The sequence below is a fragment of the Pezoporus flaviventris genome, unplaced genomic scaffold, assembly GCF_033815535.1.
Source record: "Pezoporus flaviventris isolate CSIRO_AGI_PZ_B2104156 unplaced genomic scaffold, CSIRO_AGI_Pfla_v1 ptg000005l, whole genome shotgun sequence".
Classification (NCBI taxonomy): Eukaryota; Metazoa; Chordata; class Aves; order Psittaciformes; family Psittacidae; genus Pezoporus; species Pezoporus flaviventris.
Genome location: NW_026892553.1, coordinates 18,682,315 through 18,703,528, shown reverse-complemented (window position 1 = coordinate 18,703,528; position 21,214 = coordinate 18,682,315). Strand labels below are relative to the sequence as shown.

The following is a 21,214-nucleotide window of genomic DNA, read 5'->3' as shown; positions in this document are numbered from 1 at the left end:
GCTAGAATCATAGAATAGTTAGGGTTGGAAAGGACCTTAAGATCATCCAGTTCCAACCCCCCTGCATGGGCAGGGACACCTCACACTAAACCATATCACCCAAGGCCTCGTCCAAGCTGGCCCTGAACACCACCAGGGATGGAGCATTCACAACCTCCCTGGGCAACCCATTCCAGTGCCTCACCACCCTAACAGGAAAGAATTTCCTCCTTATATCAGCTCTCTGCCTGTGTGCCTGCTGGGCAGGTAAGAGAGTGCTTGAAGCCAGGCCTAAGCAGATGATGTGCTGCAGGTCGCTTGGAGCTCATCCCACGATGCTCTCTTCTCCCAAGATCATGGCTGGATGGGTGTCAGCAGCAACCAAACACATGAGTATTTTCCCTCTTGGCACAGTATGTGTCAAGGGGATGGAAGAGGAAGAAGATCAGAGAAATAATCCCATGGGTTCTACCATCACTGCTGATGGAATTCCACATCTGCATTGCCAGCCCCACTTGTTAAAGCTCACATGAACAGGGAGAAAGAAGCCTGCCAGAGCAGTTCTGCAATACTATTGGGTTCCCTGTGCTGGCATCCAAGAGCCACGAACAGAGATGAATCCATCACTTGACAGAAGCCAGCAAGTGCCCGTGGACCACTCAGGTCAGATGAGGATTACAGGATACCTAAATCTGATCCAATCCCACTAAAACAGAAGACATTTGTCCTAAACTGGGTGGTAACTAAACACACATAAAAAATACCACGCACTGGTCAAGCAATTTATTCTTAAAGCTACAAACTGAGCCTTATATCAGTTATGTCAACCTCAGCTGAAAAGCATCTAGAGATTACTTGGGCCACAGGACAGAGTAATCTCTATAAATACACCTTCATTTCAGCTACAATCACAACCACAGCATCAGAGGTAATGAGCCACCACCAGCATGGATTTCATCGGTCTGGAACGGTGTGCGCGTGATGCAACCCAGACCAATGGCAATCCAATTGCTATTTCAGGAATCTCTCTTCTTCACACTTCAGTTCGGTCCCTCTGCTCCCTCCCACCTCGGAGGGATGCTCTAGTTATTCAAACAACGGAAGCAGCGTTCAGTCCATGCCAGCCCTTCCTTCCCTTAGCGCTGACCTTGCCTTACACATCACTCTCACCAAACTAAGTGGAGAACAGTCTCACTTTACACTCTCTTCATGAAAAGAACCAAATTGTTACCTGCCTGAGGGTGCGATTCCAATGATTTTCGCCCTCATTCCTCTCAGCAAAACATTACAAATACTGAGCGAGAAGCCAGAGCAGGCAACTCAAGGAAACCCAAGTTAGCACACAAGAAAAGGAAAAGACCTCTTGTAAATAATGTACTCCTTTAGTTGTTTCATTTGGGGGTTTAACAGATGTCTTTTCACATGAGCTCGGCCAAGGCGTATTTGGGGAAAGTGGGGAATTTCGTTAGGCCAAGAGACACAGCAAAGGAAAGAAAAACAATGCTTGGGGCACAGAGACCCTAAAGCCAGGCTCAGCTAAGAGGGAATCGAGCGGCTAAGAAAGCTCTAGTGGCACAGAGTAGATCTAAAGCTGCTGAACCTGTAATAGCATCCAGTAATCAACAGAACAATTCCTCTCCAATATACATTAAGTGGCAAACACAAAGATCCTGGTCTGAACGTACTAAGCCGTAGGTCATCTAGGATGCAAAGCTTGTCCTCCCAGATTTACAAATATTTTGTTTGCACACAGGATTGACCACGCATCTAGACTCACAGAGGGTTTCAGGAAAGCATGGACTCACTGACTGCAGGGAAGATACTGAGCAACAGGAATTGCTCCCAAGGAAGTGGCTCATATAGAATCATAGAATGGCTTGGGTTGGAAAGGACCTTAAGGTCATTCAGTTCCAACCCTCTGCCATGGGTAAGGATGCCTCACACCCAAGGTTCTGTACAACCTGGCCTTGAACACTGCCAGGGATGGAGCATTCATCACTACTCTGGGCACCCTGTATCAGCATCTCAGCACCTTCACAGTAAAGAACTTCTTCCTTATATCTAACCTCAACTTCCCCTGTTTCAGTTCGAACCCATCACCCCTTGTCCTATCACTACAGTCCCCGATGAAGAATATAACTCTGGGGCTATCGCTTTTCCTAAACACACTGTGGCATTAACACACAATGAAGAACAGAGGAAGAAAATTAACACTCATTTAACCTAAGGCTTTTTTTGCTGCAGCACAAAATTCCCAAAGCATAGGGGTAAGACCAGTGCCTTGCAGGAAATCACAGTACATGGCACAAATACATTTAATGACAAGTCTCCTGCAGATTGTGGGTGGCCACAGACCAAAGATGCCAGAAGCCTGAGCCATACAAATTCTTATGCATCTGCTGCGGACGCTGGTACTCACCCCCTGCGCAGCCCCCTGGGGTGTTCTGTGGGGCTATTCATCCCTCAGGCTTCATCTGCCTGAGAGTTTTTCCTTTAAAGATGAGGTTTGAAGATGCAACTAACAGTAAGTTTTCCTCTAGAAGCAAAGAAGGTTACTATCTTTTACTGCTTTCCATACAAAGTAGGTTCTTTGCCATGGACAGCAGCCATACAAGAACCAACAGCATCACCAACCCTAGAGTTTGGAGCTTGTCCCTGAAAATACTGCCTTACTGTGGGTTGATTCCACTCGTACTGAAAACCATTACGAAGCATCAACACAAACGTGCTGTCATCTTGATCTCAAAAGCCACTTCCATCTTCTAATTGCTGGTGTTTTACCAACAGATGTCAGGGACCACGGTCTGGGCACTGAGAGGGAAGGATGTTTCTTTTATAAATGCATCTTTTATAAAGAGTTACTGTAGTTTGTGGAACCAAAACCCATCACAGATAATGAGTCATAACAGGAGGTAGCTACTGTAAATATTCCAAGCATGGGCATATTAACAACCACCCACTAATCAGAGGCAATGCCACAGGCAGACACAGAGAACTCCCACTGGTGTCCATGGGAATTCTGAATGGATCAGGACCTCAGCCAAGAGCTGAGTATCTATTGTAACCTGCAGCATTGATATGCAGGACGGGGTGGGCCGTGCCTCAGATTTTGGCTGTCGCTTTCCAGTGGGCGATGCAGGCGTCTCTTCCAAGCAGGATCTGCAATCTCAGCTTTCACACTGGAGGCACAGAGATTGCCACTGAATAAAAGCATCGAGTTTAACTACTCATTCTTTAGTGTCATTAAACGTTCATGACACAACACAAGTTGTCATGTGTAAGTCAATAGCCCCAGTTGACCACAATAAGACCCAATCTACTGCTGGCAAGCATCTTGAAGAGAGACTCAAGTTCATGCTTCAAAGCACAGCTGCTGGTGGAGTCTGCTGGGGCTTGTTGTCTGCAAAAGGAATGGCACCCAACCTTTGGATAAAAGCACAAGGAAGAGCCCTGCCTTCCACCTGCAGCAGGGAAGGGCGACAGCACCCTGCTCCCTTCCCCCTTCTCTGCACTTGCTGCTAATTTTGATCCCGTGGACTCAGCCCAAGACATGGTCAGCTTACACGTTGCCTCTGCGCTGCTCCCCTTCAGTCCTTCAAGTAAGTTACTGTCTCATGATTCAGTACTATAGAAATATAACTGTTGAGATCAGCTGCTTTATTTCTGTCAGCTTTTCTCCAGAGCTTTCAATCATAAGCTGCATTATACTATATTCCCATAAAGCCAGGAAAAGCAGTAATAGATACCTCAAAATCCTGACTTCTATTTTTCCTGCCGAGTGCTTTGTTTTCTGCTGTCACCAAATCAGAACAGTACCTACACTTCCACAGTCTTCACCCATACTGTCACTGTTTCAATGCACTCTTCTCAGGTTAGAAGTTATCAGCTTCCAAAACACTCCTCCTATTTTGCTTTCTGCAGAAGAAAATCTGCATGTTCTCCCAGCTTATGGCTGAGGGTATCAGGCTTGTGGGCAAAGCTATCAAAGTTCCTTGCAGTGAGAACACGGTGACAGGAAAAGATCCCCCCTGTCCCTGCTTCGATGGGGAAGGCACCAATACAGAACCCATGGGTAAAGAGAAAAACAAACACAGATGAATCCTTTCCTCATATTTCATTGCAGATTCTCTGCTCGGGCTCTTGACTTTCCTTGGAGGAGCCAGGCCAACTGCAAAGCAGCCTGGCTGTAATGCCAGACAGCACGAGCTCCTTAAGGCCCAAATCCAAAGCACAAGGTCTCGCCTTGCTCTCTAATGCCCTATATTCTCCCACTGCCACGTGCCTCCCCCCAGATAAAAGGTTAACAGAGATTTCATTCGAACCAGGTTGTGTTGATACAGCCCCGAGGCTCACTGCCCACACTGCTCGCAAAGCACAAAGTGAAAGCTTCTCAGTGGGAACTGAGGACAGCCACTTGTCCTGACACACACCAGCCACGTGGAAGGAGAAGAAACCAACTGAAGAGCACTGGGAACGTACCAAGGGCTGTTTCCTGAGAGCAGAACTAACCCCCGTTGAAGCAAAGCCGCTACCAAGCATCAGGCTGCTGAGCTGGTGTTACACAGGTCCTCACGCTCCTGCTAACCCCAGAGAGTGCAGAGTGAGAATGGACACAGGAACCTGCCCCATGCTTCACACAGCTGGGACGAGGCTGCTCTTCAAAACAAGCTGCTTGGTACCACAAAGAGCCTCCACCTTGGAGCAGCATCGCTGATAATCCACCTTAGTGAGGCAGCCTGAGGGATGCTGGGGCTTACGGTACCCAGCAGCTCTCCGACACTCACACAGTTAAGGGAAAATACATCAATGCCGTGATCTTATACATATACATTCAGAGTTAATGCAGTGCTTTGCAGAAAGTAAAGGTGCACACATCCCTGACTTCATTATGTTAATCCACAAGCTTTATTTAGATGAGGGCAAGCTCATTCTTAAACATCCACAGCCAGTTTTAAAAGCAGCCAGATTTGGAGCACAAGAGTCCTCACTGGGTTTTCTAGGCAGGACTTGCAAGCGAGGCAACAAACTCCAAATCAAGCAGTTACTTCCCTCTGGCTTAACAAAAGGTATGAATATATATATATATATTTCTTTACAAATAGATTCTTGTACTTCTGTTACACCTGCACAACTCCAGTGACACTACCACAGGCTTTACAAGAGAGGGCAATTTAAATAGGAATACCCATTGCAAGACAGTACCCACCTGCACTGCATTGTGTGCTGATTCCTACCGAAACCCATGGCCTTTCAAGGCCCTGTATAAATCAGGCTTTCCTACAAAGACCCATCACAAAAGCAGGTTGTAGGAAGTGTCGTTTCACATCTTACACAAAGCAGCTCCTTGCATGAGGGCTGAATACAGCCCTCCCTATGTCTCATCTCCTGCACAAGCCTGTAATGCATGGAAAGCCTCAGGAGTAAGAAAGGCTGACACTGTGGCTGCTAACAAAGCACTCCACATTTCTTGTGCAAATACAGCCCTGGGATACCAGCATTTACAGTACGTGTTAAAACTCCATCCTGTATCTTACAGGACGTGGGGTACATGCACACATCACCCCAAGAAGCTATTCTCATGTGAATGGTGTTTGCACCATCCTTTGAAAGGATGGTTAACTAACTCAAAACCACACAGGCTGCTGCCAGGACTGAAGTATTCCTGGTGCCACACAGTAGAAACACACAGGAAATGGTATCCCATCCTTTCCAGACACTGTTTCACTGCATGTTTAACGTAAATAAACAAAGCCTGGTTTTCCTATGACTACATCCAAATGAAACAGTCCCATTAAGAGCAATGATCAAATGACCAAAAGAAAAATCAGGTGGTTCAGAGGAAAATGGTTCAGAGGAAAACCATTTCCTATTTTAGTCTATGACACAAGAGGCTAAAGAAGGCCATGCAGCCTGTACATCAACTGGTAAACACTACCTTCTCACCTGCACCTTAAAACCTTATTTTATAGGCTGTAACCATCACTCACTTCTCTCCAGCAGCACCAAACCATCTCATACAAGAACCATCTCCTGCTGCATCTAAACCTGCCTCTTGACTTTGGAATAATGGAGAAAGTTTTGATAGGAGCTCAAAGAGCACCCCAGCATCTCCAGGATGATCAGTTTACCTGGGATACCCAAGAACAATGCACTTTCTGGTACACTGTCACCGCAGGAATCAAAGCTTTCTGCACCTACATGATTGCTGACTCAGTAACAGCAGATACAGTGCCCCAGTGCTTAGAAATCCACAGATGTCCCAACCCCATATGCAGGTGATTTCAAATACGAAGTTAATGTCATTAAAACTTGTAATCATAGCACGAAATGGAATATGCAAGTTTGATTTAAAACAGCCAACAAGTTTACAAGCAAGCGTAGCACAAGTATGGCTCTTCTTGTGTAGGATTATAACACAGTTCTAAACCATGCAAAATAATCTTTTGTTCTGTGTTGCTTGATCAGTTATTTAAAGAACATTTTAGTGAATAAGGCCACCATAAAAAAAACACAAAAAACATCAAAGAAGATAATGTAAAGGCAAAAGATATTTAGGCAGAAAACGTGGGGGGGGGGGGTGTCGAAGTGCAACTTGATTGGGTTGTTGTGAGAAATGCTGATGAAAAGACTGAGGTTTTGAACATGAGACAGAACATCGAAGTGGAAAGAGTTAGACCATGGAAAAAAGGTAATAAAGGAAAATAAAAAGGTCTCAAAAAATTAAAAAATAAAGCACAAACTTTCAAAATCAAGAAAGCAGAAAGTTTTTCACGAGATAACAGAAAGACTGAATTGTGATTTGGCCTCTCAGGCTGCTCAAAAAGTAAGTGCCAGGCAAGTGCCCATCACGGTTTACAGAACTAGTAAATAAGGAGCAGTTTTCCCCGCTCGGGGCGGCTCGGAGCATCCCACCAGCCCAGCCTACCGGAGGCTACGCTTGAGGACACACAAACCGATCCACGACCACACAGAACAACGACTCACAAGGGGCTGCCCAGCGCATCCCCCCCCCCCCAGCTGCTGCCCTGCAGCCCCGGGGGCAGGTACCGCCGCAGCGCATGGATGCGGAGCGCGGCGCAGGACCACCGGTGCCCCCCCGGGACACACACACACCCCCGGCATGCCCTGTGTCCCCCCACCCCAGCGTGCACCCCGTTCCCCGCCGCTTCGGGATGGGGCACCCGGCTGGGGGGTACCTCACGGAGCACCCCCCCCCCCCCTCGCGTCTCCATGGCGATGGCTCCGCTCTCCGGGGCCGCCCGCAGCGCTGAGCACCGCGGACCCGGCTCCCCCCACCCCAACAAGGGGATGGAAGGGAAAGGGGGGGGGGGGGCACTTACTTTGGCCGCTACCGCATTAAGCGGGGCCCCCCCTCCCCGTGCCGGGGCACCGGTGCAGCGCCCAACACGCTGGGCACAGCCCATCCGCGCCCGCCTGCCCCCGCGCTACGGGTCGGCCCCGGAGCGGTGCCCCCCCCACCCCGTTCCCCGTCCCTCCCGGTAAGGTCGGGCTGCCCGCGGTCGGGCGCTGTTCACCGGAGCGGCGGCGCCTGCCTTACCCTTGAAAGCATCTTTCTCTTCTTTGGGCTTGATCACCTTCCCGCTCATAGACCCCAGCTTGGGTGGGAAAATCCCCGGGAGCGTCGCGGATTCCGGCTGGACCCAAAGAAACCTCGGGCTGGGGGCAGCGTGCGCGCGGGGCTGGGGGTGAGGGGGGAATCTTCCCCTCCGGAAAGGCAGAAATAACACCAAGGGAAAGGGAAGGGGGAAAGAGCCCGGAGCAGGGGAGCTGCCCGCTCCCCGCCGCGGTGCCTCGGAGCCCGGCGGCGCCGGCGCGGTGCCTGCGGGAGCTGAGCGGGGCGGTGAGCGGGGGGCTCCGGCAGCCGCAGCACCGAGCCCCTGCGCCGCTCAGCCGTGCCGGAGACAAAAGCGATTCTCTCTTGTGTCTGCCTGGCCCCGGCCCCCTCCTTCCCCCCGCCTCCCCGGCTCTGCCTCCCCTCCCCAGGGCCAAGGAAGCGCAGCCGGTCCTGGAAGTCCCACCGACCGGGGGGGGGGGGGGAGGGGGAACGGTGAGTTGTGGAGGGGGAGAGGAGGGTGTTTGCTTGGGTGTATTGGGTTTGGCTTGCGAGTGGTTTTTTTTCACCTCCTCCTTTTCGCATCCTTCCTTAATAATACTAGGAAGGAGCAGCAGAGCTGCAGCCGCGCATGGGAGGAGGAGGGACGCGAGTCCTCGGCACTGCAGAAGAGGCGGCAGGTTTACACTCGCCGGCAGCAAGGACTGGAGACAAAGCTGCCCCCTCTGCCCCCTCCCAGGGCCGCGCATCCCCTTCCCCATCACCCATCCCGGTCCCCCATGAAACGGTACCGAGGGGGACAACGCTCATCCCTGCTGCCCACCAGCCCTGGGATGGTTCCTCGGCGCCGGGCTCGGGGTGGCACGAACCCGGATGCCCGCGCTTTGGAGACCCACTTCCTTCCTCATCCTAGGGAGGGGAGGTTTCGGGCCGCGGCCGCCGGCGTCGCCCTGTCCTGAGCCCAGCAGCCTGTTGCTGCTGTTACAGGAACGAGAAGAGCCGGGGGACAGTGTGGGGGACCTGGAGGGAAAAGGGGACCATGGGGCTCCCTCTAACCGAGGACACACAGAACCTGCGCCGCCCCGCTGCTCTGCCCCGTGGTGCGGGATGGGGCTGACCTATCTCTCCCCTACATTCACCCTCGGGGGTAGGAAGGGACCCCCAACTGCAGCCGGTGCACCACTCACCTGTGCTATAAACCGCTTCCCCCCGCCCCGTCTTCCTCGGCAGGGGCAGAACTTCCTAGACCCGGTGTCGCCGTCGGGGGAGGAAGCGCGGTTCGCAGGCACCCATCCTGCCCCGCCGGCTGCGCAGGAAGGCTGGGGCGGGGGGGGGGGGTCACGGAGGAAGGGGGGGAAACCCGATGCAGCCGGCGCCCCTTGGAGCCTGGCCCTGCTGGGTAGTGCCCGAAATAAAGCGCTGGGAAGGGCGTGCAGCGAGGTGCCTGGGGGAGCCCCTCGGTGCTGCAGGCGGACTCCTCCAGCCCACCCTTAGACTGGTCCTGTTAGGAGGAGGGGACGTGATGGATCTCACTAAAACCAACAGGGAACAAGGCAGGGATGGGGACCTCCACCCCGGGGGAAGGCAACATGCTCAGTGCACGGCCCTCCCCGTGGCCTCTGGGCGCTCCTCCGCTTATTCTGCCCTCCACGGAGGGAGGGGCAACGCGCTTCCAGTGTAGCCGCTTACCGGAGGGGGGGTCACCGGGAGAAGCAGCAGCCGCTGGGGCTGAGAGGCCTCTATATTTAGCGGAGCCAAATTCCTCCCTCCAGCGCCGGGGACAGCTGGGTGCAGATCGGCTTACGGGGAGGCGGTCCTGGTCCTGATCCTGATCCTGATCCTGCCCCAGGGAAAGGGGCTGCGCTGCTGGGACATCACCTGGAGTACAGGAGGTAATCAGCCACAGCTTCCCAGTGATGAAGTCACACTCCCGCCTCACCCATGTGGATGGAGATCAGATGTGAGGTGAGGGAAATCAGGGTTGATTGAGCTAAGAGATCAGAGCTGCCACTTGGAAGACGTTGCATTTATTAAACGACTTGCCCCTAAGAGAAGCACAAAGCACAAACCTGAACCTCAGGTCCTCCATGCATCCGTCTGCTCCACGGAAAACCTCTGCTCTGTGTCTGGAATCAAGGAATTGTCCTGGCAGGGTCAGCTTTGCTGGTTCAGGCTGCCTGGGAAAATGGAGTCACCATCCCTGGAGGTATTAAAAAGACATACACTTAGGACATGGCTTAATGGTGGACTTCAAGAACATTGGACCCAATGTTCTTTGAAGTCTTAACAACCTAAATGATTCTGTAATTCCGTGATTCAGTAAGCCCTGTGTCTATAGTGGACTATCACCAAAGAGCCCAAATATGATTCCTGAGTGTGTGTCTCTGCTGCAGAAGCCTCATGTTTCACTTCACACTTGGAGCTTTAGAGACCTTGCTGTGCTTGGGATGATCACGTCTGTGCCTCTGGGTAGGACAGCTCAGGAGCCATAAAAGGGTACAGATGATGCTTTGACTGCTTGTGCTGCTTCAGTACAAGGTTGTTTTCCATGAGCCTTCTCTGAGATTATTTTAACACTTCAGAGGCTTGCCAGAAGGATCAAACCCGTGGGCTCCCTCTTGGCTGCTTCTCTCCAGTCAAACTTGGACCACTGAAAGCAGGGAGTCAGAAGGGGAGGAGTGGGGAAGGAGGGATGCTGCCGTTCAGTGTGAGCCCCAGCGAGGAGATTTCAGCTGCCTGATAGAGCTTAGACCCTGCTTTTCAAGGCTCTTTGCAGTGACAGATGAGAGTCACAGACAATCCACGCTTCTGGTTGTTCCACCAGAGGCCAGTGATAAATGCTGTGCTATTGACAGTGATCTTGCCTTGCATGAGCCATTCTTGGCTCTGCCAGGAGATCTGTTGGAGTTTACAACCCCAGTTATTACACTGGCCAAATGAGGCCCATACACTCCAACTAACTAAGCACTGGAAGGAAGCAGCAGCTCAGCATGAAGTGGAGGAACTGTACCTACGGGTGGGCAGAGAGAGCTTCCCCTGCTGTTCTGAAATGAGTTCTTTTTTTCCCCTTACTAGCTTGCAAGGCTTAGAAGTGTCAGTTAAAACAGCAATAAAATATGGTGTTCTGCGTGCAAAATGTGAGGGGATTTGCATGAAGGCTGACTGCAGTCTGGGTTCAGTTTGCACAGCCTTAACTCTTAAAGCTATCTTGGTAGATAAACTGTTCCAGTGGAGAGGGTATTTGGGGTTGGCACTGATGTACGCCTTCAGATACCCTTGTTAGTTCCTTGCTTTGATGTGAGCATCTCTGGATTTGGGGTAGATCATGTGAGGTCTGGCTTTGCAATGGACTTTTGTTAACTAACCCCCAAATCCTCAAACACAAATCTCATTCTTAGTATCTCTGACATCCCTTTCCCAACTACAGTGGGGAAAAGCATCACCTCCTTGCTTTCAAGCTCTAATACTGGAAGCTGAGCAGCACTCGGATGCTGTGGTGGCAGAACAGATATGCAACAAACTACACACCACAGCCAGGCTTACGCAGAAGCGTACCTACATATGGGCCTGACGTGGAGCTCGTACCTCCCACTGACAGCATTCCCTGAGTTTCTGAATTAGAAATGATTTCTGCACTGCGGGATAAATCAGGTACCCAGAGGAAGAAGATTTAGTGATGTTTAATGCAAAGAAATCGGATGTGTTCTGTGCACCTGAGTGGCCAGGGAAGATTTAAATTCAAGACTCTCTTTGGCAGGGCAGCAGGATTTAAAGTCAAATATAGCCAATTGCTCTAATTCACACCTTTTGTGCTCCTCCCAAAGCTGGGATGGAGCCCTCTGTACCGAGTGGCTGCAAGGCAGCACAGTCAAAGCATCATCTGTATCCTTTCATGGCTCCTGAGCTCTCCTGCCCAGAGGCACAGATGTGATCGCCCCAAGCACAGCCAGGTCTCTCAAGCTCCGAGTGTGAAGTGAAACGTGAGGCTTTGGCAGCAGAGACACACACTCAGCAGATCATATCTGGGCTCTCTGAACACTTGCAGCCCAGGGTTGCTCTCTGGGAGCAGGCCCACAGCAGGGCTGACGTGCTGCACGGAGCTCTGCTTCTACACAGGGTGTTTATTCCCCCCATAACATCTAGGTTCTAGCTTGGCATGGGCTTGGCTAAGAGGGGTATCATTTACAGTCTGAAGTTGTCAACTCTAAGTGCCTTTATACAGCTTAACTGTTGCTGCTTAATGTCCGGTAGCTGTACGCTCTGTCCATAAAACACACACTCAAGTCAGGAACACGCTTTTCCCACCCTCATAAAATATCTGTAGAGACATGTATCCCCTGAGGAATTCTGGAGCTCGCACAGATACAGCATGGGCATTGCTCCTCAGTGTACTTTCCCCTTGGTTCTTTGGCTTATTCTCAAGCTGAAATGTTCTCTTTTCCGCAGGCAGCGGTTTGTAAAAGGTCCAGATTCTGCTCTTTCATAGAGGAGGAATTACACATTGTGCCTTTCAAGCCACCCAGCAAGTTTAAATTAGCTTTGTCATAATGGATCCTGGTATGTTCCAGTTACATCCAAACCCCTCCCTACATTCAGGTGGAGCAGGATTAAATTAAACCTTAAATTTCAGATTCCAGACATGATGAAGTCTCACTAATACAAGCACTTACTCCTCATTTCAAATTGTAACTTTATATTCATACTGGCATCTAGAAGTTACCTATTGCATTATGATGAAATAAGTACATGATTAAGTGGACACATCTAGAGTTTTGTTGCCACTATTTCCTAATGACGCCTATAAAACTGGTCCAAATGAATCCATTGCACATCTCCTTACTGCCTGCTCTACCACTGCTGTTTTAATTGGGATGCTAAGGCAAATTTCTTTACTACCAGTTATGTGTTTGAACACAAACAACAAAGATTTACAGATGAGACAAATAGCACACCCAGGGCCAAAGCACAGCACATTCTCCAGCAGATACATCCTTGTTCTGATGGATGTTTAGTTTGGTCCCCATCTTACTTTTACGACTCCCGTTCCTACGCAGTCTTAAGCACTACACAGAAGAGCTTGTTTTGGCAGGCAGCTTGCTGTGCAGCATCTTCCTCTCTTTAACTGCCAAAACCCAACTGCTATATGCAAATAGAGTTCCAGCTAATGGACATTATGGAGATTGCAGTTTAATTTCTCTAAATAATGCAGTCTGAGCAACAGAGAAGCCCTGAGCAGGCACTAGTGGTAATGATCACACTCACACAGTGTGGTAGGTTGACCTTGGCTGGACACCAGAGCCCCCCGGAGCTGCTCTGTCACCCTTCTCCTCAGCTGGACAGGGCGGAGAAAACATAATGAGAGATTCATGGGTCCAGTAAGGACAGGGAAAATTCAGGTTAGACAGAAGGAAGAAGTTCTTTACGGTGAGGATGCTGAGGTGCTGGTACAGGGTGCCCAGAGAAGTGGTAAATGCCCCATCCCTGGAAGTGTTGAAGACCAGGTTGGACTTGGAGCAAGCTGCTCTAGTGGAAGGTTTCCCTGCCTGTGGCAGGGGACTGGAACTGATGAGCTTTGAGTTCCCTTCCAACACAAACCAGTCTGGGGTTCTAAGAAAACAGATTTTTGCCCCAGCCTCTTTCTCCAAAGCTGGTGACAGGTTTGAGATAGCATAAAGATGAAAGCCTCAGGAGTGGTTCTGCTGCTGTTCCCAGCACAAGTCAAAGGGTGAAGGTGGTCCCACACCCCTCATGAACGTAGTAACAAGAAGCACAAATCACTGTTGCTCACTACTTCTTACTGTTTAAAGAAAGAGAAAAAGGCCAGAGCCCATCATCCTGCGCGTTACAGCCTTCCCCTTACAACTCCTACTGCTACTTGGTCACGTCTTAAAGTTGAAAGGTTTTGAAGTCGAGCTGGAACAGGAGCTTTGATGTTCGACTCTGCCAAGCTGCAGACTGCCAGCGGCGGCTGATCTCACTCCAGCCTTTGTGGAGCTGAGAGAAAACAGTATCTGAACAAGAGGCCAAGGAGGCAAAGTGTGTGTGATACCAGATCTGGGCCTGAAACACGGAGGTAAACTCAGATGGACGTGAAGTCCCACTGCGATGGGAGACCTGACATTAGAAACCTTGGGCCACCTTGGTGACAGGCAGGCAAGGACTATGAGGAGCATCATGTGCTTGATCTAAGCCTTCCCTGGAGTTACACCACAGTTTAAACACAGAAAGATAATAGAGCAGGAGAAAGAATACACAGCAATACTTGAAAGGAAACTTGCCATTTAGAGCTCTAACATTATTTCAAGCTTGCATATGCAATATTATCACAGGGTAACATTTTTCATGCCTGACTTTTTCCTTTAGCATTGTAAAAACCAATCAGTGTTTGATTTTTACAAGCCTGAGAGACAGAGAAATGTAATGATCAGCTTTTCAGAGCTACTTTTGGGCTCAAAGAACACTAAACCACACCAGTTATGCTTAAAGTTCAGAGTGGATCCGTGAAGGAAAAGTGGGAAGACGTGAAATTAGTTCAAGAAAGTAATCTTAAAAGCAAGTTCTAAGTGTTGCGAGGAGCCTACAGCGCATAAGGCAAGATTAATTTGAACACAGCCTTATGCACCAAGCAGACCTAGAATTGTAAAGCCATAACATCAGTTGCTTTTCCCTGTTATGAACTTATTATCTCTCTACTACTTTGTGTTCCTTTACTGCATTAAATTGTCTTCCCCTTTAAAGCTCTATGCAGTTCATCCCAGGTGCCTCAGTTGTCTTTAACCAGCAGCGATTTTAAGCAGCACCTGATGGAACTTTTCTGGCATTTCCTTCACAAAGACATGAGTTCAGTGCTCACCCAGGATCCAAAGATGAAGCTCACCTAGATTATGCTGAGCAGTGATGCACCGTTCCTCCCATTTCCTCTGACCATGGCACTACAGTCGTGCCGTATCACTCCCATGCCTCCCGTTCACTTCCAACTGAGCTTGTAGCTGCCTCATAAACCTCTCACATGTCTTAATCAGATGGCAGCTGGTATTTCTCATGTGTCAACTGAGTTTTGATGCTATGACATGCACATTGCCACGGGTGAGCACAAGCAAAGAAAGGAGAAAGGCGTTTCCCTTTGGTTTCTATAGATTTGCTTGAGCCCTCGTGACCCATTAAATTCCCACCTCACACAGTGGCTGGCTGTGACAGTGGCCTAGCAGCTTGCTTGATCTTAGAGGAGAAGCAAAGCTTTAGCTCTGGAAGTCAAGTATTGTGTGACCCAGAGGCTTTCCTTTACAAAGCAGACCGCAGGTAAGTTGGGGGATTTGGATTTGCTCAAAGCAGAGCATGCAGCTACAGCCTCCTTCCTTCCAACCGGCATCAGGTGCATGTCCTTGCCTCGCCAACCCAGGAGGATTTGCTTGCTCATCCTTTGAAGAAAACCACAACCCTTTAGGAGATGTTCCCTGTTCAAAGAACTGCATTTGGAATCTGTGGCTCTGAAAGGGGAAGGAGTTTTAACTGGCTTGTGTGTATTTATAAGTCTCTTTCTAAAGCTCCATATCAACTGCGTTGACATAACTGATTTTCCTTTGACTTCTTGTTCTTGCCTCCTTTCAAAGCAGTAACTACACAGTGCATTCAGGTCAGGAACATTGTATGCAGCACTGGGCTACTCCAACACCTGGCATTTTAGTTGAAGGCAGGACTGCACCCGGGTTCAGGGCTGGTGACGGCTGTCAAGTGTAGCTACAGCTTGATTACTTCTTGTCATTCCATTCTGATTTGGCCTTTTCCTGAGCCCTTGCTAGATGCTGCCTTGGAGCACCACAAAGAAATGGTGTTTTCAGGCTCCTTGTTCACCATTTTTATCCTCCTAAATTATTCCTAAGTATAAAGGTATATATATAGGTATACATCCTTCCCACTTCCTGGTGGGACCAGGCTATCTACAGGTACATTCTTTATAGCCACAAGGTTTGGCTTCCTGTGCTCCCTCAGCATCTTTTAATAGCTTTCACTATTTTGCATCCCTTTTTGGTCTTCTTTTTCCCCTCGAGGGAATATGCCAGCAGGGATGGGGATGAAATCCTGCTGGATCAGGAGCAGAGACAAATGCTGCTCTGTTTGTAAACACTGCATGGCTAAAATTAGCAGGAGTCAGAAGAAGCATGGATAGACTTCAGGCTCCCCAAGCCATCCTGAGGAACGTCACAGGCACATTGACACATCTGCTGCTGGTTTAAATAGCAACCAGCATTACCCACATGCCCCCCCCACACTGACTGAGGATACCACCACCAGTGATCAAGCACATTTAAAGCTGGAGAAACTATCCAGATCCTCCTTAACACCTTGGAGATACTGGATGGAAAGCCTTGGTGAGCTGGGATGTTATCCTGTGTTTCAGGGTCTGATTAAACGATGGAAAAGCAGGAAAACCCTCCCAGCATGAGCAGTTTTTAAACAGGTTTGTGCTGTGCAGTTTCAGGCTTGAGGGAAAACTAAGCCACGCTGGGTACTGCAGACAGCATTAAACAGGATGGGTAACCTCTATATGTGCCTCTCCTTTCAGCAGTCATGGGAAAGGGCATATAAAACTGACCTTGGCTGTGTCTGCAGGAAAACAGGACAATAAAGAAGCAGTGGTATGCTCAGTGTGCTGAATAAAATCCATGCTCTCAGAACACGCTGCCAACCAAACAATCTGAATGTATCACGTCAAGCATTAAACTCAAGGCTCCGTAGATCCTAAAGCGGCAACTTGGCTGTTTTAGTTTGGAAATGAACACATACAAATACCTATCTAAAGCTTCTTTAAAAGGCACAGCAAAGCCATGGCATCTTCTATTTTTTGTCATCTCTTGGTGTCATAAGACTGAAGGAGATTAAAGCGTATACAAGAGAAGTAGGCGGTATATTGGGGGTTGGAATTGGATGATGTTAAGGTCCTTTCCAACCCAAACTATTCCATGATTCTATATTCTAGAAAGAAACAAAAAATAGTGGTAAAGCCAAATCAAGCAAACGTCTTCAGAAAAGGCCAGGACAATACTATGTGCAGTTTTAGTCAGTGTTGGAGGATGCGTTCACTTTTGATAACTGAATGTTATGCAATGTCTCTGCCATCATCCTCCAAATGCTCCTTAGTTTTTATGTGATCTTACAGGCCTTGCAGGTTGAGCTCTGGTGCTAAACCGTCCAGCGTGGCCTTTACAAAACCAGTTGCTAGGATGAACACTTGTTTTTTATAGCTGTATAAACCATGAAGGGATTCTTAGAGCTGTCTTAGCTGGTTTCATTGGAAAACTTCATAAAACCTGTGTTTGAAGTGTCAGGCCTCTGCAAATTTGGAGGCGTAAGCATTCTTATGAGAAAGGACAGGGCCATTTTATGGACTGCAGGTGCCCAGCTGTACTCATATACCGGCTGGTCTTGAAACCCTACCCAACCCAAACAGTTGTGATGCCCTATCCACCTTTGGTTGGAGGTGGAATATACACTTGTCTAACTCAGCGCTGCCTGACTGGATCCTGCTGTTCCCTGTGAAGTTCTGAAAAGGATGCTGGGGAGGGGCTCTTCCTTAGGGACTGTAGTGACAGGACAAGGGGTAACGGGTGAAAACTTAAACAGGGGAAGTTTAGATTGGATACAAGGAAGAAGTTCTTTACTGTGAGGGTGGTGAGGCACTGGAATGGGTTGCCCAAGGAAGTTGTGAATGCTCCATCCCTGGCAGTGTTCAAGAACAGGTTGGACAGAGCCTTGGGTGCCATGGTTTAGTGTGAGGTGTCCCTGCCCATGGCAGGGGGGGTGGAACTGGATGATCTTAAGGTCCTTTCCACCCCTAACTATTCTATGATTCTATGATAGTGCAAATTCATGCCTATAAACCTTAGGTTATCAAAAGAACTTGCAGTAAGAATAGATTTTATTTAAGACAGAAAAACAACCGAGCTGAAAAGTCCAACTCCTCTCTGCTTTGTGTTATTGGCTCCACTGGGACAAACCTAACATCTTCATCTCCTCCAAAGAAATGAAGTGGAGAGAAGAATTCAGAGAGAAGGGATTGCACCCCATTCCCAGGCTAGGAGATCTTACTGAGCTTATTCTGTACAGCTAATACAATTAGTGGTGCTGCTGGGATTTAATTTGAGGGGAAAGAAAGAGAAAATACTAAACTAGATGTTTGTAATGGGCAACCAGGATATTGTGGACACTCAGCTTTATTAAATATAGCTGCTTACCACCCTACTGCCTGCTCAGTGCTTTGCTCTTGAAGAGCAGGGGAACTGCTCCAAGGGAAAGGGCTCCACACAGTCCTGTCTATAGGAGCCTACACATCAAGCATTGACCCTGGCGCTTCTGACCGCTGTGCTCTTCACAGAGACACAGAATTAACCGGGCTGGAAAAGACCCCCAAGATCACAGAGTCCAACCATTCCCCAGCACTGCCAAGGCCACCGCTGACCGAGGTGATCCAAGGTACAGCCTCACCAGTGCCCAGTACAGGGGGACAATCACTGCTCTAGTCTTTCAGGACACTTCCTGCAGCAGACCCATGTGAGCCCATCAGTAACAGGGCATCCAGCAGCAGCAGCAGGGACTTTCCTCTTGGGATACTCAACCCATCACTGCTTCTCAGGGTGCTGCTGTCATTGGCCATAGCTCCCCTGCACAGCCTCATGCTGTCAGATGCTCTCCATTTAAAAAGGGGTATTTCTTCCCTCATTCTTGTCTAATCCTGGACATTAAGGGCTTGCTCTTGTTTCAACCAATTATAATCATGGGGCTGATGTGAAGCACAAAGGACTGGGGCATGCTCTCTTGAAACTCCCACCTGCATGAAGCACGGGAGGAGAAAACCTCACCATGATGGGAGAGGGCTGCCAGGGCAGGCTCTGGTGGCAGAAGCCATCCGACTGCACAGCCACCACCAGCAGCAGAGGTGTCACTGGGACTGAACAGCCTCAGGTATTGCCATCAAAGGATACAAAGCCTTGATTGTTGACCCTCCCAGTAAGGGATATGGGGACACCAGAGTAGGTGACAATGCACACTGCCACCCCTTGGGCAGGCACATGTTGTGCAGTGGGGACACTGATGCACCCAAGGCCACCAAAAGCCACAGATCCCATCAGACAGGCTCACACATGAACCCAGAGCTGCTATATTCAGAAAGCAACAGCAGCTCCTAAAAAGAAGCACTAAGAGTCAAAGTACGTGACTGGAGGCACTTTTGGAAGAGCCATATCCTTTCCATTTAAAGTGTGGTGCCTGTCGACATTCCCATTTCTCTGCCCTTGGCAGAACACACGCACATACACCCTGTCGTGCCCACAGAATACTTGGCTGTGATTTAGATCCCCCAAATCTTTACCATATGCAAAATATCCCATCCATTTAAATAGGAGGATTATGGCAGTAGGAGGAAGCTTAGCACAAACAATAGCTGTGATCAGACCCAGCGTGCACGAGTGATCTGTGGGAAGTGCAAGACATATCGAAGATGGCAGGTGCTGCTCCTGTGAGCTATTTATACTCATGGAGTCACTCGAGAAACATTTCTTACTTAGCACATCATAGGATTCCTTTTCAGAGGGAGAGGAGAGGTGTGGAGCACAACTGCACGGGCCAAGCCTGTCTTTTGACAGATAAGAGAGTTAAGCATTGCATCAAAATCCCTCTGTCGTATACAAAGAGGGGTAACCTGCTGTAACCAGCTTCAAAACAGGGAATCATGACAAAGCAGGAGATACATAACAGGAGGAAAAAAGGAGTAGAGGGGAAGCAAATAAAGCGTTTTCCTCTTGGAAAGCACTAATCTTAGAGATCCAGGCTCTGCTGGGATTCGGCTTGTTCTGTTCTTTCACATAGGAATCCCTGTCCGCCATAAGATGTAAGCACATTTGGTAACCAGGACTGGCTGCTTGCTTCTGAGGTTTAAGGAGATGACTTCTTGTCCAAGAAATGCATTTTGGTAGGGGTTTGGCCCCAAAAAGGGACCCCCTGGGCTTTGGCAGGCACAAGACTCAGAGCAGTGCTGTGGGGCTTATGGCTGTGGTACCAGAAGATGCTCTTGCACCTTCTCCCCAAATCACTGCAGGGCCCTATTACAGGATGAAGGCTTTTGAATTCAAATGGAAATAAACCCTAGAGCAAGGACCATCGGGGGACATCAGAGTCTGTCACAGCGTTTCTCAGTTGGAGTGAGATGTTGTAAACCCCAGGGTTAATGCCTTACACCCTCTCCTTGGGCTCGGGGAGGAGCAGAGATGCCACCACGGTCTGAACCCTGCATCCCCACTGTGGAAACAGAGGGAGCTGTGATTCGGGTGCCCTTCCAGTGATAACACCCCCAGTGCTGTCATCCCCGCTTGTGCGTGTCTGGAAAGAACTGTTTGAGTTGGAAATAACTGCTATTTCTGACTCAGGGCTCCAGTTGTGAGCTGCGTACGATGAAAAGGTTAGTGCCAACGTTATTTACATGTCAGCACGGTTCAGAGCCTCTAACAGAGGTTAGAGAAAGCAAGTCAGGATGAGTGTGACCTATCCTTTGTAGTCCTAATCTTTAGGCTTTTAGCCTGGCAGATCTGCATTAAAATTAACGTGAGTTTCTGTGCTAAAGCTGGGAAATGCACTAAAAACCATTCTCCTTGTGTTCCATTATTACAGCTATGTAGCTTTCAATCCCTGGGCAGACACAGTTCTTGGAGGCGCGAGCAGCATCATTACCAAGTATCACTGTCACTGTGTCAGAACTAAGGCAGTAACACAAGTCTCCGCAGTGAAAAATACCCCCAAACCTCATTAGCGAGCATCTTCGTTAAAGCAAACAGCCACAAGCCATTAATCAGAAAAGTTTCTAATTTCAGACACGAGTTAACTGAACTTAAAGGGAACAAGTAGCTCTTAAAAGCTGCCACCGCAAGTGCATACGCATTAAACTGGAGAGCAGTGCAAAATGCCCTATTTCATTACCGATTCCAGGAAGTGCTCTGCCAGAAACAGCTTGAGGAATCTAGGAAATCTGCAAATTCCTCTCAAGGATTCTATATATTTATGGTACTTGGTATTCCGGGACAGAGCTGAGGTCACCACCATGGTATGATGGCAGATGCTTTTAGAATTAGTGAAGCAGATTCCATGCCACATCCCAAACGGCTGCAGATGGTGAGAGCTGTCACCCTCACGGAGAAGCGCAGGGGGGCAGTGACCTCCCCCAGCAAGAAGGCTGTTGGAGGTAGAGGAGGGCTCCATTTCATGCATGATGCCGTTGTATTCCCATCTCTCCTGTCCTTCAGCTTGTTAACCCATCAGTAAGCTGGGGCCTGTGGGGATGCTGGAGGGGGACTCTTCATCAGGGACTGTAGGGACAGGACAAGGGGTGATGGGTTCAGACTGAAACAGGGGAAGTTCAGGTTGGATGCAAGGAAGTTCTTTGTTGTGAGGGTGGTGAGGCACAGGGTGCCCAGAGAAATGGTAACTGCTTCATCCCTGTCACTGTTCAAGGCCAGGTCATGGCAGGGGGCTGGAACTGGATGATTTTACGGTCATTTCCAACCCAAACCATTCTATGATTTTATAAGTTGGGAGGGAGAGGACTGGACCAGGGAAGGGCACAGAGGGGTTGGCAATGGCCATAGCATATCCCCCTCCGGTGCCTGGGCTCCTAAA

The 21,214-nt window shown here is 49.2% G+C and overlaps 1 protein-coding gene across 3 annotated transcripts in view; it reads right to left on the bottom strand.

The window, feature by feature from the left end:
• The window catches only part of FGF13 (fibroblast growth factor 13), a 241,051-nt gene extending 232,175 nt beyond the window's left edge, over nucleotides 1-8,876 (bottom strand). The window contains exon 1 of one of the 3 annotated variants that reach the window (XM_061446216.1): nucleotides 8,740-8,876. Coding sequence is in view for 2 of the 3 variants with exons in the window: in XM_061446213.1 (XP_061302197.1) it covers nucleotides 7,538-7,586 (49 nt within the window). In the remaining variant the exon portion in view is untranslated. Of the gene's footprint in view, nucleotides 1-7,537; nucleotides 7,926-8,739 lie in introns of those variants that run through there. The other 2 variants (XM_061446213.1, XM_061446218.1) reach the window with 2 other exon arrangements.
• Nucleotides 8,877-21,214: the final 12,338 nt, after the last annotated feature.